Source organism: Oryx dammah, unplaced genomic scaffold (assembly GCF_014754425.2).
Source record: "Oryx dammah isolate SB20612 unplaced genomic scaffold, SCBI_Odam_1.1 HiC_scaffold_29, whole genome shotgun sequence".
In the NCBI taxonomy this organism is placed as follows: domain Eukaryota; kingdom Metazoa; phylum Chordata; class Mammalia; order Artiodactyla; family Bovidae; genus Oryx; species Oryx dammah.
The window spans coordinates 48268465-48293024 of record NW_024070213.1 but is presented as its reverse complement, the minus strand read 5'-3'; the positions used below and the strand labels follow the sequence as shown (position 1 = coordinate 48293024).

General features: G+C 40.4%; 1 protein-coding gene across 5 annotated transcripts in view; it reads left to right on the top strand.

Moving 5' to 3' along the window:
• The first annotated feature begins 8305 nt into the window (after positions 1 to 8305).
• RIC8B (RIC8 guanine nucleotide exchange factor B) overlaps positions 8306 to 24560 on the top strand; it is a 102869-nt gene continuing 86614 nt past the window's right edge. For all 5 annotated transcript variants that reach the window (XR_005719912.1, XR_005719910.1, XR_005719911.1 and 2 more), the window contains exons 1-2: positions 8306 to 8836; positions 18054 to 18101. Coding sequence is in view for 2 of the 5 variants with exons in the window: in XM_040234790.1 (XP_040090724.1) it covers positions 8753 to 8836; positions 18054 to 18101 (132 nt within the window). In the remaining 3 variants the exon portion in view is untranslated. The remainder of the gene's footprint in view (positions 8837 to 18053; positions 18102 to 24560) is intronic.

The following is a 24560-nucleotide window of genomic DNA, read 5'->3' as shown; positions in this document are numbered from 1 at the left end:
CTAAGCCAGCCCTTGTGGTTTCCTCTTCTTCCAAGGAGGTCAGAACCTTTTGTGCTTCATCAGCCTCCTCCCTGAAGCTCTTCCTCCATCCCTCCTCCTGCATCTCAACTCCCCCCGCCCCTCCAGCCCTCTCACCCCCATATTTTGCTGCTACTGGTGTAGGTGGGACGGAAGATGTAGGCTTAAGAGTTGAGAAAAGAGCTGTTGCTAGGAAAGGAGTGTGGGTGAAGAGAGAGCGTGGGTGGGAGAAATAGGGCTCCCCAGTTTTATTCCTCCCTTTGTCATCATAAATGCCTCCAGAGCTAAAACCAGTTGTTTTAAGAACTATTATGAAAAATAATAAGGTCTGACCGGGACAGCAGGGGCGAGAGAATCAGCTTTAGAACAGCTGCAGTGCTGATCCTTGATATTTATAACAGCCTCCTGATAGATGGGAAAGCCACTGAGAGAAGTCTCTAAGAGTGAATTCTCCAAGAACTACCAAACGGTGCCCTGACCAGAGACAGTATCCAAAATGTCCCGGCCTGTGCTACACCTCTTGGAAACAAGAACCTGCCAAATGTCTTCTTAAGGACTGAAATGTAATTACAACAGAAGGCCAAGTTTTAAATGAGGAGACACACTTCCCTCTTCTCACATTGAGCAACGCGTGGTCCATTCCTGAACCAGCTCTAGAGAGGTTCTTGTTCCTGGAAGGTCTGCAACATGCTAGCCCCATCAGAAGCATCTTTCCCACTTCTTATAACCTCCTTGAGGTGTCAGTGGTGTAGTCATTTCTGTTTACAGGTGGAGAGACAGAGGCTATGACCGGTTTAGTGTCCTGCCAGACCCGGGATATATAAACTGCACTGTTCCACTCCAGACTGTCTTTTCTGCTACAGCACCCTGCCTTCTTCCTCCTTCCTACTTTTGTTTCCACGCCATCCCGCCCCCATTCCTCTCTCCTAAGTGGCTTTGCAGTTTATAAATCAACCTTGACCGTGGTAAGAGAACCTGCTGGGGTTGAACAGAGTTTCAGAAGTTCTGGGAAATTTGTATGTGTTCAATGAAGGCAGCTTCTAAGCTACACCAGCTCTTTCTCCCACACCCAAGGTGGCATCCACTCGCTGTAAGTTCACAGCGGACACTAGCTTCCCTCCGTCACTTCCCAGGGTACATACAAACCAATACATTATCAAGAATCAAGGCTTGGTCATTCTACAGAGAAACAGGAACAAAGAAAATCAATAATAATGTAAAAAAAAAAAGCAGGGCACAGGAGGATTTTTATTACTAAGTCAAAAAAAAAAGCTCTGCGGGGGAGATGAAATGAGCCAAGCATTCACTAGAATGAAGTCATTGGAGGGGGTGGAGGAGGGGTGCTGGCTACCTCTTGCTGTTCAGGTCACTACCCTTTGACAGCAGTGGCCTCTGACCTCAACAACCCTACAATTCTGTTTGGACTGACCCTGAAACCCATGAAAGTCAGATGTAGGCAGTGCCCAAAAGTTGAGATAAAGCTGACTAATATGGGAAAAGCTCCCGGTATGTGCCCCCAGCTGAAAGGAGCTGGCAGTTCTTTGGCGGGAGATGCAATTTATTCTGTCCTCCTCCTTTCAGGGAAATGCTAATCCTTCATAGGCAACTGGAGGGGAAGACTAAAAAGTGATGATGAATGACAATAATCCTTTGTCCACTGCCACCTCCTCCTAGGGTTGAACCTTAAGAGTTTAATCAAATGTTGGTAAGTAAATTAATGCTTTACTGCATTAAGAGTTAAAAAGGAAGTGGCAGGAAGAAGAGTTGTGAAAATGTATGTCCTCTGATATGTGACTCTCAAAAGCTTAATTACAAAGACATTGGTATACAGTGTGTGTGTGCACACGTGTGTGTAGTATTTTAGCCTCCTTATTTACATATACAAACAAAGGACAGTCACTATCCCCAAACTCTTTTGTCAAAGCATGTCAGTGTTAAAGACATTAACTTCAAGGTTTAAAGATCAAAGCGGTATGTTAAAATTACTTTTCTGTTGTTAAAAACATCAACAACAACAAAATCTCAAGCATTTGTTCACCAATAGTAATAACATGACCTTTATCCCCACATCTTCCAGCATCACTGTGAGGGAGGTTGCCTTTTTCATTCCAGTTCAGCTAACATCTGAGTGGCTACTCCATGCCAGGACTGCTGTGCTGGCCACTCGGACAGTCATCTCCTTTAACCCTTACAACATCCTGCAAAGTAGGTATTATCATGTTCGTCACAGTTGAGAAAATCAATGTTCAAAGAAGGCAAGTAGAATCTTTTGGCTTTCAAGTTTTCCTCTGAGATACAAAAAACTGGTTGCCAGAACGGTTTTAAGGAATTTGACAAATGATGGGCTTCTGAGACTCACACAGTGAATTGGGACTAAACACCAGGTTTTCCAATTCCCAGTCCAGCTCTTTCGCCACATTACAGTACTGCCACCCAAAGTGCTGGGTTTTCCCAAGAGGTGTTTGGATGGGAGTCCAAGCCAGCGAGATGCAAATAGGTCTGACCCACATTCCAGCTCTTGGATAAATAAAAACTCCTAAAGGGCAGAGCCCATTTCGTGTGCTTAATTTGAGAGCCCCACTGTGGACAGTCAATCAGTATTAAACAACTACAGGTACATTTGCCAAGGACTAAACAGCATGGGCTCAATTTTAGCAATTAGAATACTGCAGAGGAATATTACAGAAGAATCTCGTACAGGTACTGAAAGGCTGGATCAAGTAATCATAAATTTCTAAGAGTTTAAAAAGAAACCTCTGAAGTCACCTAATTAAACTCTAATTTTATAAATAAGATCCAGAGAAATTAAAATAACACACACAAGGGTTTGACACCAGTCAGCAACAGACCTTTTCCTGTCTCCCAGTTCTATTTATGTCATATGGTATTGTGAGGTAGTTTTCAGGAATGGAACATGTTGTAAGCTGAAACTGGATTGGATGGTTACATAGAGTCATCAGTGATAATGACGTCTCCCAGATTTAATTTTTCCTTATCCTACTTGACCAACTGACCTCTAAATCTCCCTTGCCGGCTTTCAAATGCAGCTAAGTTGGTTTTCATTTCTCAATAAGTGTTTCATTAGTTCTGGCCTCTCGAACTTCTCTCTTGGCATTTCCCCCATCTGCTAGCCCTCTAAGCTCTCTGTAGTATTCTCTATATAGTTCTCCAAGAAGGCTTCTCTGATTACTCTTCTTCCCATAAATGTTTATCTTGCTTTGATTTGCATAATATTTACATTCAATTTGTTCCTTCCTAACAGTAGAAAAGATCTGCCAACTGCCTGGATGCTTCTTATATTCCCAAAGAACAGGATCAATTGATTTTACTTGTTTTTATTTTTTATGGTACCTAAGACAATGCTTTTCACACTATTCATGGGGTTCTCAAGGCAAGAATACTGAAGTGGTTTGCCATTCCCTTCTCCAGTGGACCACGTTTTGTCAGATCTCTCCACCATGAGCCATCTGTCTTGGGTGGCCCTACATGGCATGGCTCATAGTTTCATTGAGTTAGACAAAGCTGTGGTCCATGTGATCAGTTTGGTTAGTTTCCTGTGATTGTAGTTTTCCACAACAAACTGTGGAAAATTCTTAAAGATATAGGAATACGAGACCACCTGACCTGCCTCCTGAGAAACCTGTATGCAGCTCAAGAGGCAACAGTTAGAACTGGACATGGAACAACAGACTGGTTCCAAATCGGGAAAGGAGTACGTCAAGGCTGTATACTGTCATCCGGCTTATTTAACTTATATGCAGAGTAGGTTATGTGAAATGCCGGGCTGGATGAAGCACAAGCTGGAATCAAGATTGCTGAGAGAATTATCAATAACCTCAGATATGCAAATGACACCATCCTTATGACAGCGAAGAAGAACTAAAGAGCCTCTTGATGAAAGTGAAAGTGGAGAGTGAAAAAGTTGGCCTAAAACTCAACATTCAGAGAACTAAGATCATGGCATCCGGTCCTACCACTTCATGGCAAGCAGACGGGGAAAACAGTAGAAACAGTGACAGACTTTATTTTCTTGGGCTCCAAAATCACTGCAGATGGTGACTGCAGCCATGAAATTAAAAGATACTTGTTCCTTGGAAGAAAAGCTATGACCAACTTAGCATATTAAAAAGCAGAGACATTACTTTGCCAACAAAGGTCCGTCTAGTCAAAGCTATGGTTTTTCCAGTGGTCATGTATGGATGTGAGAGTGGGACTATAAAGAAAGTTGAGCGCCAAAGAATTGATACTTTTGAGCTGTGGTGTTGGAGAAGACTCTTGAGAGTCCTTTGGACTGCAAGGAGATCCAACCAGTCCATCCTAAAGGAAATCAGTCCTAAATATTCTTTGGAAGGACTGATGCTGAAACTGAAACTCCAATACTTTGGCCACCTGATGTGAAGAACTGAGTCACTGGAAAAGACCCTGATGCTGGGAAAGATTGAAGGTGGGAGGAGAAGGGGACAACAGAGGGTGAGATGATTGGATAGCATCACTGACTCATTGAACATGAGTTTGAGTAAGCTCTGGGAGTTGGTGATGGACAGGAAAGCCTGGCGTGCTACAATCCATGGGATTGCAAAGAGTCAGACGTGACTGAATGACTGAACTGACTGAAGACAATGTTATGCTCCAGTGAGCCCCAAATTATTTGTTAAAGGTACAAACCATGTCAAATAACTTTGCTACAAAAAAGAAACTTCATTCTTAATAGAAAATGAATTTAAGGTAACTTTTAACCTCCTAGATTATTCTGATTTCTCAAAGACTAATTAATGAGTCACATGCTTATAAGTTTGTTAGTCTACGAAAAAATTATATTCATTTAGTGGTTGATATTCTGTCAGAATATTGGTCCAGTGATTATCAACCAGGAAGCTTTTAAAACTACCAGTACCCAGGCCTCACCACAGATCAACTAAATCAAAATCCTTGCAGGTATGCCCAAGCCATGATTTGCATACATCATATTGTAATTTGATTTGCACATATTTATATGTAAAACTTCACTCTCATTAATAAACTGGTCTAAGAATGAGCATGTTCAAATACGCTTTTGTTGTCCTTAGATCATAGAATGTTAGAACTGAGAGAGAACCAAGACTCTATCTGGATCAGTTCCTTTATTTTACAGTTGAGGACACCAGATGACATTGAGAGAGTAGCCTCCCATGGTGGCGTGGTGGTTGTTGAGTGACACTTTGTATCTCGAATTAGTGAAATTCTCTGAAGTCCAATTGTGGAGCTGTAGTGAGTAGGCCAAGCTGTTTAGTTTTTAAATTTCTTCTAAAGAAAATGTATAAAAAACATTACATGTGAAAGACTTGGATTGTAAAAGCTGTTACCACCAGGTACTTCTATAAGACCTTTAATTTGGCACATTCCGACCAGTCCATTGTTATGACAGAGGAAATGCCAGCACAGGATATATCAAAGTCCAAAATAAATGACTAGTATCTATTTGCAGGGTTTTTCATTGGCCCTGACCCATACGGTCATAGCATTTTATGCTATCAGAGCCCAGAGCATTTCTAGCCCTTAACTATACCACTTATGAGCACTTATTGCTCATGAGCAAGCTAATCCATATACTGAACTTCCCTTTTCTTTATAAAAAGGAAGATAGTGCCTGTCCTACTGACCTTGCATTTTCCAGCTATTACAAGGATTAAGTCAGATGATCTATGTGGAGATATTTTGAGAACAGTACAGCACTATCCAAATATAAATACAGAATTATATTATTATATCTTAGAGCAGTGACTTGTGAATAAATATTTGTTGCTTTGATTACCCAGACTCTAAATCCCAATTCCTTGGCACCAAGCCAGGCAAGAATCAACAGGAACTGGAGTTACTGCTAAACTAGAAACTAGTCACTGAAAGTATCACATAACTATTCAGGGAGGTAAAGTGATGTAGTGATCCAGAATTTAGCTAGTCTAGGCTCTAGTCCCAGAGTCTGCTTTAACTATTGACTTTGGACAAGTCACTTAATTTTTCTGGGACCAGAGTCTCGTCAGTGGTCAAAGGATGACTTGAATTAGAGTCAAAGATCCTTTTGATTTATAAAATCAGAATATTAGTGCTTAATTAAAATTACTAAAGTGCAATTTCCCAAGCCATTAATTCATGTGGTTTCACATTTTAAAAATCTCTTTTTAGAAGTAGAGGATTGAAGCCTAAAAACATAAGCCTATTTCTGGTAAACAGACATTTCAAACACATGTGTATAAGACCCTCTTTAAAATAAATGTCTCTACTCAGATACTTTATGCTAGCTAGTATCCTGTCCAGGAGCCGTTGCTCCAAAAATAAATATATGGTTACCCAAAAACCATGTAGTACAGTACTGGACAGAGAGTAGGCAACCAAATATTTTATGTTACAGTTCTCGGTTTGAGTCTCAGTTGGTGTTATTTAACTAAACCGAGCCTGATTTCCTATATGTAAATGGGAATACCTCGCTCAATGATCCACTGAGATGGTGTACAGTAGAATGCTTTGTAAACAATTAAAGATAACTGCAAGATATTACTATTAAATGAGGAATACAGTTTACTAAACCTTGCCTAAGAAGATGCTTTTTAAAGAGACAGACCAAAATCTGACTTTATTATGGATACAGCACTTACCCCAATATCTGGCTCAACAAACATGCTCAATAAAGGTTTGCTGCATGAAATGTACGATCCAACGAAAGACCAAAAGCTCCATGAGCTCAGATTCCACTTCTTATTTCTAAGTTCTCAGATCCTAGCACAACATCTGATGCATAGAAGAAACTCAATAATTATTAGATGAATAAATTTTTGCCCCTTCTAATTCTTCAGCACAGCTCAAGAGGGAGAGGTAAGCAGGGCTGGCATGAAAGATGATTCTGGTAAAGGTAGCTTGGAATGGAAAACTGAAAGTTACTTAGAGAATTCATCCACCCTCTAGCAAATAGTTTGGGAGAGTAGAAAGAGCATAGATAGGATCCTAGTTCAAATTCAGTTTTCAAATTCTGGCATCTCAGTAAATTAACCTATTAACCTCTTCAAGACTCAGATTCCTCATCTTAAGAATAGTACCTCCCTCACAAGCTTAGGGCTTCCCCAGTGGCTCAGCAGTAAAGAATTTGCCTGCAATGCAGGAGAGGCAGGAGATGTGGGTTTGATCCCTGGGTGGGGTAGCTCCCCTGGAGAAGGGCATGACACCTCACTCCAGTATCATTTCCTGGAATATCCCATGGACAGAGAAGCCTGGTGGGCGACAGTTCATAGGGTCACCAAGAGTAGGATATGACTGAAGCAACTGAGCATAAGGTTAACGACTAAAATGGAAGCTCCATAATAGTAGGGACTTCATTTTGGGTCCACTGTAGACACACTGAACTGTCCTGGACTGTATTGAACAGTGTCTGGCACAGCATAGAGTCTCTAATATTTGTTGACTGGGTTTGTGAGAAACTGAGATAACACAGGTAAAGTGTGTGACAGAATGTCTGCATGTAGCGAACACTTAGCAAATGTGAGATTCCATCATCATCATCATCACCATTACTAGTATATCCATATTATTACATTTACTAGCGGTCGTAGAGGACCTGCCTTTGGGGAAAGACGTAGATACAAATATCGAATTCCCTACTTACTGGCTATGTGACTTTGGACAAATTACTTAACCTATTCGGATTCGTATGGTTCCACAAAAATCTCAGTGCCGCGAGAAATCACCCAACACTGAGTCTGGAGTCCCTAACACGCGATACACGGCGGCTATTATTACTATTATGAAGGCAAAAAACCCCGCCGAGGCCCCTTTTATCCGAGAGCTGTCTACCATTTTCCCACATTATTGTAGCTGAATACATAGCATGACCGCAAACAAGGAAGGAAGGAAAGAATTTCAAAGAGACCGAAACCGCTAAACGAGAAAAGAGGGAATTAAAACGGTGCCTGACAGTTCCCACCAAGGGGTGCCAGTTTCCGCGGCTGTCAACCAGTCCGACCAGCCAGGGCTCGAGCAGGACAGTCAGCTCGGTAAGGAACAAAAAGGAGGCAGAGCCGACGTTTGGACCCTCCCCCTAACGGTCTCCGGGCCGCTGGCCTCAGGCGGCCGCTGGCCTCCCCTTTTCCGGCTTCTGCAGGACCACAGTTCCCAGCATGCCTTTGGCAGGAAGTCTTTCCCGCTGGGTGACTACGAGTCCCGACATGCCATTCGGCACTCCAGTAGATTAGATGGAAGAGTGGAATGACCCCGTCGCACGCAGGGAATTGTAGTCCATTTAGCTGGTGGCTCTTAGAGGGGCGGGGAAGAGCCGGGTCGCTCTCGTCAGCTGAGGAGAATGATTCATAGAGGAGGGTCAGGAGAGAAGAACAGCTCTGTCTGTGAAAGCCCACTTAAAAGGCTGGACTCTTCTCCGAGGGAGGGAGAGGCAGGGGAGCAAGCAGGGTCTCGGGCCTGACCCCCAACGTCAGGCCGTCCGCCAGGCCTCTACCGAGTACCGGGCCTTGTCAGAGGTGGCGGCTAGGCACCGGTTGCTGGGGGACCAGTGACGTCGCGGGGTGAAAGTTGAGGGGCGGTGACGTCGGGCCTGCCCGGGCGGAGGCTGGCGGGCTGGAGGCAGAGGGAGGGAGGGAAGGAGGGAAGGAAGGAAGCTGGGAAGAAGCGAGCGAGCGGGGGCGCGAGGCGTTTACCTGGAGGCAGCGGCTTGGGCGCGCAGTGCGGCCGCGGCTCCCCCGCACCTGCGGCCATGGATGAGGAGCGCGCCCTCTACATCGTCCGGGCCGGCGAGGCGGGGGCTATCGAGCGGGTCCTGAGGGATTACAGCGATAAGGTAAAGAGCCCTGGCCCCGGGCGTGCGGTATAACACCCTTGGGCCGCCCCCCCGGGCTTGCATATCGCATCCCTCCCAACCCCCCCTCACGCCGGGGATGCGCATTACTCTCCCCCGAAAACGTTTCCGGCTTGGGCATGCGTGTTTGTGCCCCCAGCCTTTTCCATCCGCGCATCCTGTATCCCCCCTGCCCCCATCCTGGCTCCCACCACTCTGATTCCGGCCCAGCAGCTTGTCCCACGGTCCTCTTCCCAAGCGTGCAAGTCACACCCCCGGAATCGGTGAATGTCCGTCTGTGCCCTGTGCCCCACTCTTGGATGCAGAAATGCACGCTAGGCTTTCTCACCTGCATAGCATAACGTGTTTCTTTGCATAAACACGGCCTTTGACATGCTTAAGACGTATCGGCCACGATGGCAGTTGTTTATAGACTTACAGCACTGTACAGTTTTCAAGGTGTGATGTCTCATATATGGTCTAACTTGATTCTCAGAATATTTGTAGAATAGAGAGTATCATCCTTCCCATTTTCTAGATGAGAATACCGAGGCACGAGGAACTGAAATCACGCCAAGGTCATGGACCTACTGAGTTGTACCTGGGAGGAGACTAACTCCTAATAATACCTGTTACTTGTATCGCATTATCAGCTTTCCCATCCTTTATCTTATTTAATCTTGACAGCCGTTCTGTGAGGTTTTATCTGCGTTTTGCAATTGAGATTTTAGATTGGTTAAGTAACTTGCCCAAGGTCATACTTCTGAGCTGGGATTCCAACCTAGGTCTTCAAACCATTCAATATTCTTTCCACTTTACAACTCTACACTAAAAAGGTATCTTCTTTTATATCCCAGTCACTTCTCTGAATGTCTCTTCAAGAACCGTTAGCTCTACATTACTTTTCCTTCCAGGAATTGTACAAGCTCGCTTCTAAAGGTGACATACCACACCTTTATTCTTCCATTTAGAAGACTACTTAATAGAAATGACTGACTTCTGTGAAAACACACCCAGCACCATGTCACATCCTAGATTTAACATCTTCCTTCCTTTCATTTGCTTCCATTCATAATTCCTCCTGTGTTTGCTATGTGCCCAACACTGCACTAACCTACGCTTTGCATTATGGAGCTGCCAGTATGCCATTTCTGCCCTATGTGGAGAATATCAAAAAATCAGGCAACTTCACTCCCGTTTGATCTTCTCAACAATCCTGTGAGGAAAATGACGGTATTCCCTGTTTCACAAATGAGAAAATTTAGAATGATGTTGCCCCAAGTCCACATAGTCATTGAGAGATGGGGTTGAGATTTGAATCTAGGTTTTCTGATTGCTCTTTTACAGTACTATGCTGTTTTCTTTGGGAGGCTGCATGGATTCAGTTATATTCATATCTTAGTTTCTTCAGTCTCTGATATGCTTTATTGTTGCTTATCTGCTTAACTTAGGAGAAATTCATTTAATACACAAGTGTACATATTGAGGAGATTATGGTCGTCCAGTGGTATCTGCTGGGGGTTTGTTCCAGGACCCTTTCCCTCCCTCATGGATACCAAAATTCATGGATGCTCAAGTCCCTTATATAAAATGGCATGTTGTTGTTGCTTAGTTGCTAAGTCATGTCCAACTCTTTTGTGACTCCATGGACTATAGCCCACCAGGCTCTTCTGTCCATGGGATTTTCCGGGCACAAATACTGGGGTGGGGTGCCATTTTCTTCTCCAGGGGATCTTTCCGAAACATGGATTGAGCCCGCGTCTTCTACATTAGCATGCATATTCTTTACCACTGAGCCACCTGAGAAGCCCATAAAATGGCATGTGTGCTTGTGTGCTCAGTTGCTCAATCATGTCCAACTTGTTGCAGCCCCAAGGACTGTAGCCCACCAGGCTTCTCTGCCCATGGAACTTTCCAGGCAAGAAAACTGAAGTAGGTTGCCATTTCTTACCCCAGAGGATCTTCCTGACCCAGGGATCGAAGCTGCGTCTCTTGTGTCTCCTGCATTGGCAGGCAGATTCTTTACCACTAGCACCACCTGTGAATAACCTATACACATCCACCCTTATACTTTGAATCATCTCTGGATTGCTAATAATACAATGTAAATGCTATGTAAATAATGTGTCCTACTCTTTGTGACCTCATGAATCACAGCACGCCAGGCCTCCCTGTCCATCACCAACTCCCGGAGTTCACTCAGACTCACATCCATCGAGTTGGTGATGCCATCCAGCCATCTCATCCTCTGTCGTCCCCTTTTCCTCCTGCCCCTAATCCCTCCCAGCATCAGAGTCCTTTCCAATGAGTCATCTCTTCGCGTGAGGTGGCCAAAGTACTGGAGTTTCAGCTTTAGCATCATTCCTTCCAAAGAAATCCCAGGGCTGATCTCCTTTAGGATGGACTGGTTGGATCTCCTTGCAGTCCAAGGGACTCTCAAGAGTCTTCTCCAACACCACAGTTCAAAAGCATCAATTCTTTGGCGCTCAGCTTTTTTCACAGTCCAACTCTCACATCCATACATGACCACAGGAAAAACCATAGCCTCGACTAGATGGACCTTTGTTGGCAAAGTAATGTCTTTGCTTTTGAATATGCTATCTAGGTTGGTCATAACTTTCCTTCCAAGGAGTAAGCGTCTTCTAATTTCATGGCTGCAGTCACCATCTGCAGTGATTTTGGAGCCCCCAAAATAAAGTCTGACACTGTTTGCACTGTTTCCCCTTCTATTTCCTATGTAGCTAGTCGCCCATTAATTCAACTTTTGCTTTTTGGAACTTTCTCCAGTTTTTTTTTTCCTTCAAATATTTTTGATCCATGGTTGACTGAATTCATGGATGTGGAACCTGCAGATATGGAGGCCTGATGGTATATTCATGCAACTTGATTTATAATTGCTTTCCAAAAAAGACGTGAGGCAGCTACAAACAGATTTTCAAAAGAACAAAATGCAACAGAAAACTTGACTGTTGTGTTGAATCACCTAGTGTTTATTTACCATGTACTATATCCCAGGTATCCAGCAATAAATAGAAACTTTGTTCTGTGGGAAGGGAGGAGGAAAAAACCTCTACCTGGATCTTATCACCTCCTTCAATATTCCTCCTTCTCTTCATGACTAAAGTAGTTAGAACTCCAGATTTGCTTCCTCTAGTTTATCTTTCCTTTCCTTGATCTCCCTCCAGGTTAGTTTCATTTACTACTCCTGGCCAAGTGCTATCAGAGCTTAAATTCTGAACTTTCACATTGGGAATGGTTTTAGAGTTGTAATGCCCAATGTGTGTAGTTTTGGGGTGGTATTCTGGGGGCCAGCCTTGAGAATGCTGTGGTTTGATGTGAACTGGGTCGGCCAACTCCTTCAGAAAAGAGCTTTCATGTATAATGCTGATGACAGTAGATCCAGAGAACAAAGAAAATAGCTGCATTTCTTGTTGGCAGTGGGGCTTTGCCCTCAAGGGAAGAGACATTAGAGGCAGATGAAGAAGAAGGGGAAGTATGATTGCAGTGGTCTGGCAATAAGAATGAGGAGGTCAAATTAATTGTCCCACTCTCTGGGAAATGGAATCTGAAATTCTAAAAATGTGCCTGGGTCTACTGTGTGCCTCATTTTCTTTATCTGGAAAAGTGGATGAGACATGTTTAGAATGAAGTGATTATGAGGCATTAAAGAGTCTAACCAAGAAGGGAAATGAATGATGTAGAGAGAGAATGATTAGTTTGTTCTCAAAAGGAAGCTCAAGTATTGTGGAAAGAAGGTTGAATTTGGAATCAGATAAATCTTGCTTCAGATCTACGATTTATTAGCTTCATGACTATGGATAAGTTATTTTAAGCCCGAGTCTCAGTTTCCTTATCTGTAACATAGGTAACAGATACGTACCTATGTACAGATATGTACCTTATCTGTAACTTGGGTTCCATCACCTAAGTTATTATGAGGTCTAAATTAACTGATGTATGATAGCAAATACTGTACAAGGCATTTAGGAGGCATTCCCTAATGATCAAGGTTCTCAAGAGGTCCTGTGGCCACAGCACAGGTTCTAGAGCCAAATTGCCTGAATTCTGATCCCCAATTTACCATCCATGTGGTATAAAACAAGGTACTTAACTTTACTATCCCTCAGTTCACTCATCTGCCAAACACGGATAATAATAGTACCTGCATCATACATTGTTGTCAGGATTAAATAAGTTATATGTATAAATCAGAACAGCGCCTGGCACTGAAGAAAAACCCATAGCTGTTCTAAACAGAAAAAGTCAGGGATTAACCCTGTAGCATGGAGTTGACGTCACCTGATTAAAAAAATAGAGAATATACTTCAGTTTTTATTTTTCCTTGACCCTTGGCACTTATTAATGGCTGGCGAAATACTTTGTACCATGTTTAAAGCAACATTTACCTGTCTGGCTCCAGGTAACATCTAATTTCTACTGTGTTAAGGAGATTCTGATTTTCAAGCCGCCTTCTCTTATTCACTGATCTTGTCATCTTGGGGAGAAGGAAGATCAAGCTATCCCTTTTAAAAGGAAATTTGCCTGTTTCTCAAGGGCATAATGCAAGTTGACTCAGTGTAGGAAAGTATTTTTTAAAAATAGGAAGAGTGGTTGCCCTTTTCCTGTCCTCTCAATTCATCTGTTAGCATGTATTGAGTGCCATGTATTTTGTTCTTTTAACAGATTTAGTAGAGATATTGGTTGCCTTCATTATGATTATCAACAGCAAACAGTGATCTGGGGCCTTGAGGTGCATTAAAGTATCTTAGTTCCTTGAATCCAGGATATTTGGACTAGAAGGAACCTCAAAGATCATTGGGTCCAATACTCTGAATTAATAGGAGAAGAAACTGGTGTAGCATCATCATCAACTATGATGATAACTAGAGAGATAGTTTGCGGCCATAGAGGCCACCAGGGCATATGATTACCCCTTGGCAAGCTCCAACAGAATTCCATTATGTAAGTATGACAAGTTTATGGCCAAATGAAAGGTAAAAGTTACTTAAGATACAGACAGGTAGGTAGGTCTCTGAGATGAGTCCTCATGAGATGAAAACAGCACTGATAGTACTGAGGTGTGTTTATGTGCTGCTGCTGCTGCTAAGTCATATCAGCCATGTCCGACTCTGTGTGACCCCATAGACGGCAGCCCACCAGGCCCCCATTCCTGGGATTCTCCAGGCAAGAATATGGAGTGGGTTGCCATTTCCTTCTCCAATGCATGAAAGTGAAAAGTGAAAGTGAAGTCGCTCAGTCGTGTCTGACTCCTTGTGACCCCATGAACTGTAGCCCACCAGGCTCCTCCGTCCATGGGATTTCCCAGGCAAAAGTACTGGAGTGGATTGCCATAAGAATCTAATTGATAGGGACCTAATTTGGAGACAGTTGTAGAAATACAGCCTCCACATTTGAATAAGGTGTATAAACATCCTGGACCATGTAAGAGGACATTTTGTTTTACAATTTGAGGTTGAGTTCTGACTTTGAGTTCATTCTACAGATTTTTGATGAGCATGTGTGGTGGGCTGTTCCTTTGTTATACATCTTCTTATTTCCAGATTGGATTATATAATCTCAGTTACTGGGGTTTAGTTCTAGAAATAATCTCTGTTCCTAAAACACAGCACAACACACATACACACACAGACACCACTCCAGTTAGGTTGATTCCTTTGCATTGGTACTATTTGAGTATATCTTTGGAAATCTATGAAATAAATCCTAGTTGTCTAGTGGATCAGTATTTGGCTGGATGCCTCCCTGTAGACGGTGCAGTAACAACAGTAGTGTCTACTTATTGAACACCTGCAATGTGCAAGGTGCTATACACAAAGATAAGGAAACTCCTGACAGGTAGTAAAGTTGAATAACTTGACCAAGGTCACACTTTCAGTAAACAGTGGGACTGGACTCAAACCAGTGCTTTCTGACTATTGAGCCTAGCCTGTTCATGGGATGTGAAACTGGCGGGGGGAGTCCTCAAGAGCTGGATGTGTTACTGAGCTGTTACTAACTTACTTGGTCCCTAAAGCTTTACTGTTGAGTTCATGTTTGTTCCTGTTCATCTGGAAATTAAGCATATAAAGAAGGTGAAGTGGTTGACTGTTGGCCAGCAGTTCTAGAAAGGCATTTGCAGCCAGAAATGCTGGATCCCCTTCCCTTCCCTTTCAGCCTTAAAAAGAGAAGAGAACAAGAGTTTGTGGTGTGCTGTGCTTAGTTGCTCAGTCATGTCCGATGCTTTTCGACCCTGTGGACTGCAGCCCACCAGGCTCCTCTGTTCATGGCTTTTCTCCAGGCAAGAATACTGGAGTGGAGTACCATGCCTTCCTCTAGGGGATCTTCCCAACCCAGGATTTAAACCCAGGTCTCCTGCATTGCAGGCAGATTCTTTCCTGTCTGAGCCACCAGGGAAGCCCAGTACAGAATAGGTTAGGTATGATCTAAGTTGGATAAGAGAAGCCTGCCTTAGAGAAGTCAACATCTTTGAATCCAAACAACCATAGGGGTCTGAGTTTCTGAATAGATTGGCATATTCTAAATTCAATTTATTGCCTCACAACACCAGTATATTTGCTAATTAAGTCTTCATGCTAGTTGGACAGGGCTTTTGAAAGCTTTTCTTCCTTTCTTCCTTCTTCCCTTCTTTTCTTTCTTTTTTAATATTGTAGTTTTATCACAGGATCAACTTTACATTTAAAAAGCAAAAAAAAAATTAGTCCTTGGTACTATTCTAAATTATCACCTTAAAAGATTCAATTCTATGTAGAAACCTTTTAAAAAATATTTTCATAACTTAGTGAGGGTCTTTCTAAAAGATGATTTCTTTTTCTGTTTCCTTACCACAAATGCGAAAAAAAAAAAAAGTTTAGGAGGACTATTATATTGGCAACTAGGTACATTTATTCCAGATAATGTATGGAATTAATATTTCATATATGATGGCAAAAATTAAGCTTAGTTCTAAATGCAATTATGCATTTTCATTTGTAGTGAACCTTTACTAGGCTTCAGTTTATTACCAACAGAACAATCTGTTGATTCTTTATCTTTTGTTCAGTGTTAGTTTTTACTAAACCGTGGATCTGTAAATTTCTAAGTTAAAGCTTTTGTTCTTCCTTCCTTTTCTTCTTTCTTTTCTTGTTTGTTCATTAATTCACTTTCCTGTTAATTTTTTTCTTTTAATAATAACAATATATCAACAAGTTTTGTCAAAGAAACCACCAGAAATTCCACCAACCCTGTATAGGTTTTATTTTTGCATTTTTAACACTCAAGCCTTTGAATGCATCCATCCATACATTGATATAGGTACTGTCATCATAGACATACAATTTGATATTTTACTGTTTTTACAGTTATTGTCATAAAATAATTTTCCATGTTGTTACAGAACTTTTTAGCCATCTTTAAAAAACTGCAGTATGATAATGTTTCAGATGAATGCACAGTAATTTACTTAATCAGTCCCCTGTTGTTCCATATTCAGGTTGTCTCTTTTTTTCTTTTGTAACATCTGGTAACACTGCAGTGAATATAATTTTTATCTCCTCTGGATGATTTCATTAGGATAAATTTCTAGGAGTAGACGTTCTGGCTCAAAGGATATGAATATTTTTATGGTTGCTATTATGTATTGCCAAATCACTTTCGTTTTTGAAGATGGTGTCAATTTATACTGCCTCCAGCAATATTACACATGGATTACTGAAGCTCATTTCTCAGAGATCTTTATGTCCTCAGCCTTGTTCTCCTTTGCTCTGGTCTGTAGGCTGCTGCTCAAAATATTCTTCCAGAATAAGCTACTGTTTACACCTCCTTCAGAGTCTTCCCCTGGTGGCCTGTCACCTTTATGTCAGTTTAGGTATAAATTTTTAAATCCAAGCCCTCACCATCTGACATCCATTTTAATTGTTTTGCAAACCATATGTGAGGCAGCTTCTCTTTAGGTTTCCTCAAATGGCCCTTCTCTATTACCTCTAAGTCTTCCCTCTGACTATTTTGCACTTCAGAACTGCTTCTTTGTCAATATTTCTCAATCTCATTTAAGTTCAAAAATCAGTTCTTCTACAAAGCTGTCAATGCAGAACCACCTGATAATATCTTGTACTTACTGTACTTAACTCCTGATGGGTTGCCAATAAGTGTTTGTCAATGTTGCCAATGAGAAATACAAAGGCAAAGCAGAGAGAGGTTCAGTAAAGGTTTTTTTTAAAAGGAAAACTCAGGATTCTTAAGTGCATGTGGCTCTCTTGAATAAAACTTGAGAAGAGAATGAAGAACTTTATGCTCTATTTTTTGGGGGTACTGCCACTCTCTGACAGAGAACAACTTACTCCATTCTCTATTTCAGCTACAGAGAAAACATAGTGTTGCCAGTAATTTCAGGAGAGTCGTGACCCTCCTTTTTCTTTCAGTTATTTTTTTCTCCATATCATTGGCATCATCATTATCATCCTAATGATAATCATCCTACTGCTAACTGAGTGTTTACTATGTGCCAGGCACTCAGATGGTACATTATATGCCTTAGCTGTTTTAACCCTCACAGCAGCTGTGTGAAGTAGGCACCCCTCTTTCCACATGGGAAATACAGTTATAATTTGTTACTTGCTTAGCTAATAAGTGGTGGAACCATGGTTTAAACTCTCATTCTTACAGAATTATTGTCCTTCCCTATCTATAATTCTCTGATGACTTCTTATTGCATTTGATAAAGTACAAGCTCCTTAACAACACTGGAAGATCCTTCCAAATCTCTGTCCAGTCTACTTTCCCATTCTTATCATCCTCCACTTCTGTCATCCTCTAACATGTGTCCTGTGTTTCATTCCAACAGAGCTGCTTATTTCACAAATATATCATACCATTTGACACATGAGCCTTTGTTTCCATCCCTAGAATGCTTTCATTTGCCTCCTGGCAAACTCCTATTCATCCCTCAAGGTCCAGCTCAAATGCTCTATACTCTATGCAAAGCATTCCAGATTTCCCTGGACAGTTTGTGGCTTGGTACTCTGTTCTTTTCTGTATGTATTTTTGCTTTAGTCTTTTTGTACTGCTTTATAGTTATTTGCTTACTTCTCTTTTTCTTTAGTAAGAATATTGAGGTGATTTGGGAAGACAACTTTTTTTATAGACATCAAATATTTTTTAACATAGCCAAAATGAAAAATCTGTATATTTAAAATGACACTGTTTCCCTTTTTTTCCTCTTCAGCATAGGGCTACTTTCAAATTTGAATCAACAGATGAAGATAAAAGAAAGGTAAGCCTTAGTGTTACTTTGTGTGGTGTGTGTGTCTGTATGTATTTTCATTCATAAAGTCCACTTAATAACAGCAGACTTGATTTCATCTGATGGTTTAGTATTCAGTTTCCCTTGTGTTTGATTTTTAGGACCTCTGAGAAGAAAGACAAGTGCCAGGTTTAGTATGAATTACACACAACACCCTCCTGCTCCATCCACATAGGACCGTTACACTTGCATAAATCAGGGGAATGGGAGGGGTTCAGAGGGGACCCTTCCCCATATCTTCTCCTCTCCAGAGATTGGCTTTGTTTGATGGCAGGATTGCAGGCTGCCAAAAATTGCTAATTGCTAATATTGTAAAGCCAAGCTTGGCTTTGGGTTAAGTTTTGGGGAAACAGCTATTGATGCTACTGTGCCTCAACCACATATTGTTCTCTGTGCTGGCAGCCTTTTTTGTAGCCAGCAATCATCTAGGTCACTGACTTCACTGGTAAAGAGGAAAATGGGATCTAGAGGCTCATCACTAGAGGAGTTATTATAAGAGAGGGTGCATCAGAGATCAGATCAGAAAATGTCACATTGGCCTGTTGGGGTAGCTTGTGGTTGCTTTACTTAGTTGATTAGAACATGATGTTCAAGGAGAAGCTCACCAGTTCTGCCTCAGTGTTTCCTGGGCCCTGTACTTCTATCCTTGGCCTTACAAACAGTAAGACCAGGTGAGAAAGCATGACTGAATCTGTGTAAACCCATGATTGCTGCTGGAAAAATAGCTTAAGTCCAGTGCTTTGCTGGTAATGGTTTGATCATACCTTGAAATCATCCCTCTTTTCACGTCTACCCCCATATTTAATGTCGACATCCTGCTCATTTTGCCTCTTAAGATTTCTCCATACATTCCCTCCTTAGCCCAGCCTTTGTTCGTACCTTCATCTGGACTACTGTACCAGTTTCCTAACTGTTCATTCTTTTTCCAGTTATGTGCCCTTCCATAATTCCATTGTCCATAATTCTATAACAACAATCTGACTGTGTCACTCTCAACCTTGAAACCCCTGAGTGACTTTCTTTGTCTATAGGATAAAGTTCAAGCTTCTTATCATGACCTCGATACTCAGTGATCTGAAGTTTGCCTACTTTTGCAGCCTGTTGCTTACTTCTGTCCCTTGTAATTTATGCTCTAGCAACGTGAAATGTTTCCAGTTATGTACACATACACATCCCTTCTGTTTCCTACTTCCTATCTTTGCATGTGTTGTTTTCTGCCTGGAATGCCCTCTTGTATATTTCTTCACCCTTTCACCTGTTTAATTTCTACTCAGCTCTAGGAGCTTCTCCTTCAGGAAACCTCTGGCATTCTGATTAGGGTGAAATGCCCCTTTTCAGTATTCCTATAAAATTTTATGTAAATCTTTAATCCTAGGCTTATTATTTGTTTCTTAATTTTATATGTGTGTGTATGTTTCTCATTGTTAGACTCTGTGAACTCCCTGAAGACAGATGCTGTAATAATATTTATCTTTATATCCTCGGCATCTAGAATGCCCAGCACAGATAGGTACTCGAAAAGTTTTACTGAATGAGTGACAAGGAGTATAAACTTTGGAAGTTAAAGATTTACTCTGATTTTCTTTTGAATTTAAACAATGTAAACAAGACTAGAATACCTTTTAGAACAGGGTTCTCAGCCAGGGATGTGCTGTTTGGGGAGCTTTTTCAACAGGCCTGCTCAGGCCCCATCGCTGCCTACTGAGTCAGAATTTGGGGGATGGAATCCAGGCATGTGCATTTTGATAAATGGTCTTCAGGAAATAAATACCTTACTCACTTGGTGGGAGTAGAAAATAACACAAGTCCCTATGGAATAGAAGCTACTTATATCTACCAAAATTACAGATGCATTTTGCCCTTTGACCCAGTAATGTCACTTTTAGATCTATTCTGTGGGTAGACTGAAATAAAGTAAGCAGCGTTACTCACTGAAGCATTGTACATAATAGCAGATGATTGGAAACAATAAAACCTCCAGGAATCAGGGAATATTTGTAGAAACTTATAGAGATTTGCACAGTGGAATACTGCACTGTGGTAAAAGAGAGAAGGACAGGGAGGAGAGAGACTATTATGTGCTAATGGGAGAGATGGTCAAGTGAGAAGAAAAAAGAAGCCAGGTGTTAAAAAATGAATATATACATTTTTTAGGTATTCAGGCTAGGAAGGCAGCTGCTGTTTAGTTTAGTTGGGAGAATCCATACTATATCTATAGATTTGTGGTACCTTGTGGATCTGACACCAGAATCTTTGACAGTGCTTTCACTAGTCAAAGTAAGTGCATAAAGACAGAGATTTCCCTCCCTCCATATGGCTTTCAGTTAAGCGAAGAAAAATTCCCACACAATTGCTAGTAAAGCATGTTTATTTCCTGTAGGGTAGTAGCAAAATTTAACATTTTCAAGGTATTGTCTTTTACTGCCTTTTAGATTTTTGCTGACCATAACTACTGTACTGGTGTTAATTTGGTTTAGTGTATAGATTGCTGCTTCCTGGGAGGTCTGATATAAACAGATGTCATTAGGGACCTAGCTAGGTAATCTTCATTAACGTAAAAACTTTGGCAAACAAAACTATTTCAGTCTCCAAAGGTTAAAACCATTAGTGACTCTTTCATGCCTAAGGCCCATAAAGACTTTGAAATCAAAATTATTGGACTTCTCTAAAGGATCTGTATCGTAACAGCTTTTTCAGTTCTCAGTGTAGAGAGACATGGACTAATAGGCATGTCTCCACATTAAACCCAATCTTAAAAAGGAGGAACTCAAATTACCATCCAATTTGCTTTCCTGCTCTAGTTCTCTTTTTCTCTTTCCTAAACATGTCTCTGGAGCCTTCTATCAGTTTGTTGGTAACAGCATCACCCCTTTCCATAAACTACAGGTGCTGTTGCTCTGAAAAACACACCTCTCTTAGGTAAAACCTTATGACAACCAATAAGTAGATGTAAGGGAACAGAGCCTTTCAAAAAATAAAACTTGATTATGTGAACTTTCTAGGAATTGGTTATAAAGTAATGATCCTTAGACCTAATTCCTAACGTTTGTGTAGCATTTTGCATTTTTATGAAGATTTGCTTTTCAGTAGTAAAGTTGTAATGTTATAAGTATGGAGAGAATATCACCATTACCAATTTTATGGATAAGAAAACTGAGGCTTATGTTAATGACAACTTGTTAACACTCACATTACTAGTAAGTGGTGGAGCCTCAAGCAGAGAACAGATTTTCTTGCCTTCACTGCTTAGTGCTCCATGGCTCCCACTCATTACCACTTGAGGTATATTTCAGAAGGTTTGAAATTATGACTCAGTACTTTGTTTCATCTCTTATACCTTGAGATACCATTTAGGCAACTAGACTTTAGACTTAAATCAGAAAATATGAAAGGAAATTACCAACTAGGAGTGCTTAAATTTTTCCAGAGAAGTAAAGACAGACACATTTCTGATGTTTGTGCTTAGAATGCAAATAGTTCCAGGTGCATGTAGCTCATGATATATTTGGGTGTAAGCACCTGTGCTTACTGAAGCATTTACTTTATATCTTCTCTACCTAAATAGATGGCTATGACTATATACCAACACATAAACAGATGTATCATGCAAATATGAAGGATGGAGGAAGGTATGATGAATAATCTGAAATTTTATACCTTATGGAAATGAAAGTTCTTATATTGGTTTCTGAAGCACAGCTGATCTCAAGGCCAATAAAGAGAACTAATTGTAATAAATATTGAAAAATATCTATTGTAAAATGATGCTAAAAATTGCAGCTCTTTCACCTATAAGAATACAACCATATCCAATGCAGAAAACTTCAGTTGTTGTCTGAGATAAACTTTTAGGTATTTAGTTATTGTCCTCAAAAGAATCAAGTTTAAAATAGTTAAATTTCAAGCATTTATTTCATTAACTTCAAACTGACATAGGTAAGTTCATATATCTGTGAAGGTATAAGGTAGTTACTGAGTTGAGAACTCCTTGAGGACAAAAATTCTAGCTTACTTTTCTTTGTACTTTCAGTCCTTGACACTGCATCTGGCACAAAATAGGCACCTACAATACATACCAGTTAAATGAATAAAGGGGATTAGAGATTAAGTGGAGATCAGAATTTGTATAACTTGTACATATGGTTTGGTTTTCAGTTTGATATTTTCTTAAGTAGGCAGCAGATTCTCAAGCACTTTTCATACTGTTGTTTACTGAAAATGCAGAATACAAAAATATTCATACAAGTGATCACAACCATGTAAAACTAATACAAAGAAAAACATCTACAAGGAAATTCACTAAACAGTGGCTTTATATTATTACTGTGGATGATATTTTCATTTCTCTTTTCTATATTTTAAACTTTTTCATTACAGTATATCAGATATAAGAATATGATGATAATATATGTGATAATATATTCTTTCAGAGTTATGTGATTCGGGATGTAAGCAAAGACCAATACATTTTAAAATCATTTATTGTTTCTAAAATTGGCCCTTTGTGATTATCTTACATACACCTTTTGGGGGAACATAAAATTTTATTAGGTTTGGAGATAGTATCCCTTGTGGAGCTAGTTTATGGAGTGAAATAAATTTATTTGAACACAAAAGTCCATTTTACCATTTGAAATATTTCTTCTTTTTTCCACAAAGTTGGATGTACTTGGCATATTAGTAGAGATCTCTGTAGTCCACAAATATTTTTTCAGTAATTCCTGTGTGCCAGGTCCTGTGTTAGGCCTTGGTTCCTAAGTTGGCTATTTTCCTATGGTGTTTGGTTTGGCATTTCTCAGCTACAGATGCATACTGAGGGTTGTCATTGTGGACTATAGAAAATGAATGGGTAATTTTCCATATTAGAGTCCCCCAAGGAAAATGTGCCAAGATAGAACCATCAGTCGTATACTGTGAATCCATGCTTAGGGATAGCTTGAGGCATGAATGCTTGTTCTAAAAGCCTTTTACATTTAGTATAGTCATTTGAAATTGTTAAACTCCAGTTTTCACTAAAAGAAAATGAGCTTTGTGTGTCTTGCAAATTTGACTCAAATTTTAGTTGATGTCTCACTTTGGGGAATACTTTGATATATGTTGCAAGTTTGGTTCTCATTTAGAAACCAATAACTTTAAAGATAATCATTTTTAACGTCTTGATTTCTTTAAAACACACAAACACACATATTACCAAATGCATTCTAAAACTTTTATTTTTAAAGTTTCTATCCAGCTGGATTTGGATAAAACTTGACCAGAAGGGCTGAATTATATCATAGGCCAGGATGAATACCTCACAGTAGTTCAGAAGTAAAATAATTTAGACTTCATTTCAGATTCCATTTTTTATTTTAGACGTGTTTCCAAGGTATTGAAGGACAAATATAGGAAGAAATAACAGAACAGCCTTCTGATATAGTAAGCCTTAGATGTGACAGTCCATACGTGATCTCTATGGATCACTTTCTGCCTGGGGATGTTAAGAGTAGTATCTCTGATTTGTACTTTAGAGTTTCAATCCTTTTTCTCATATAAAAAATTTAGCAAGAAGTTCTGCTTCTGGCCATGACAGTGTGAGAGCTTTATGAACCTGCTCCTTAATTAAACTGGTTATTTAAAAACAACAACAACAATAGCCATTTAAATTATCTGGAAATAGTCCTAAAAGCACGAAGTCAATGAAGGAACACTTATTCAGGAAAATATACTGAAAGAAAAGTGTAAGTCTGTGGTGTTTGAACTGAGGCCTGCTCCCTTTCTTCCCACTTTCAGTGGAGTGAGATGGAAACCCCCCTCCAAACTGAGACCAAATTGCCAACATCACTTGGGTCATAGAAAAAGCAAGGGAATTCCAGAAAAACATCTATAAAATGTTTTTATAATATTTTATAAATGTTATAAAATAATTCTGCTTTATTAACTGTGCTAAAGCCTTTGACTCTGTGGATCACAACAAACTGGAAAATTCTTAAAGAGATGGAAATACCAGACCACCATACCTGCTTCCTCAGAAACCTAATTGTAGGTCAAGAAGCAACAGTTAGAACCAGACATAGAAATACAGACTGGTTCAAAATTGGGAAAGGAGTATGTCAAGGCTGTATATTGTCACTCTGCTTATTTAACTTCTATGTAGAGTACATCATGCAAAATGCAGAGCCAGATGAATCACAAGCTAAAATCAAGATTGCTGGGAGAAATATCAACAACCTCAGATAAGCAGATAATATCACTCTAATGGCAGAAAGCAAAGAAGAACTAAAGAGCCTCTTAATGAGCATGAAAGAGGAGAGTGAAAAAGCTGGCTTAAACAGCATTCAAAAAAGTAAGATCATGGCATCTGGTCCATCACTTCAAGGCAAATAGATGGGGAAAGAGTGGAGACAGTGGCAGATTTTATTTTCTTGGCTTCCAAACTCACTGTGGATG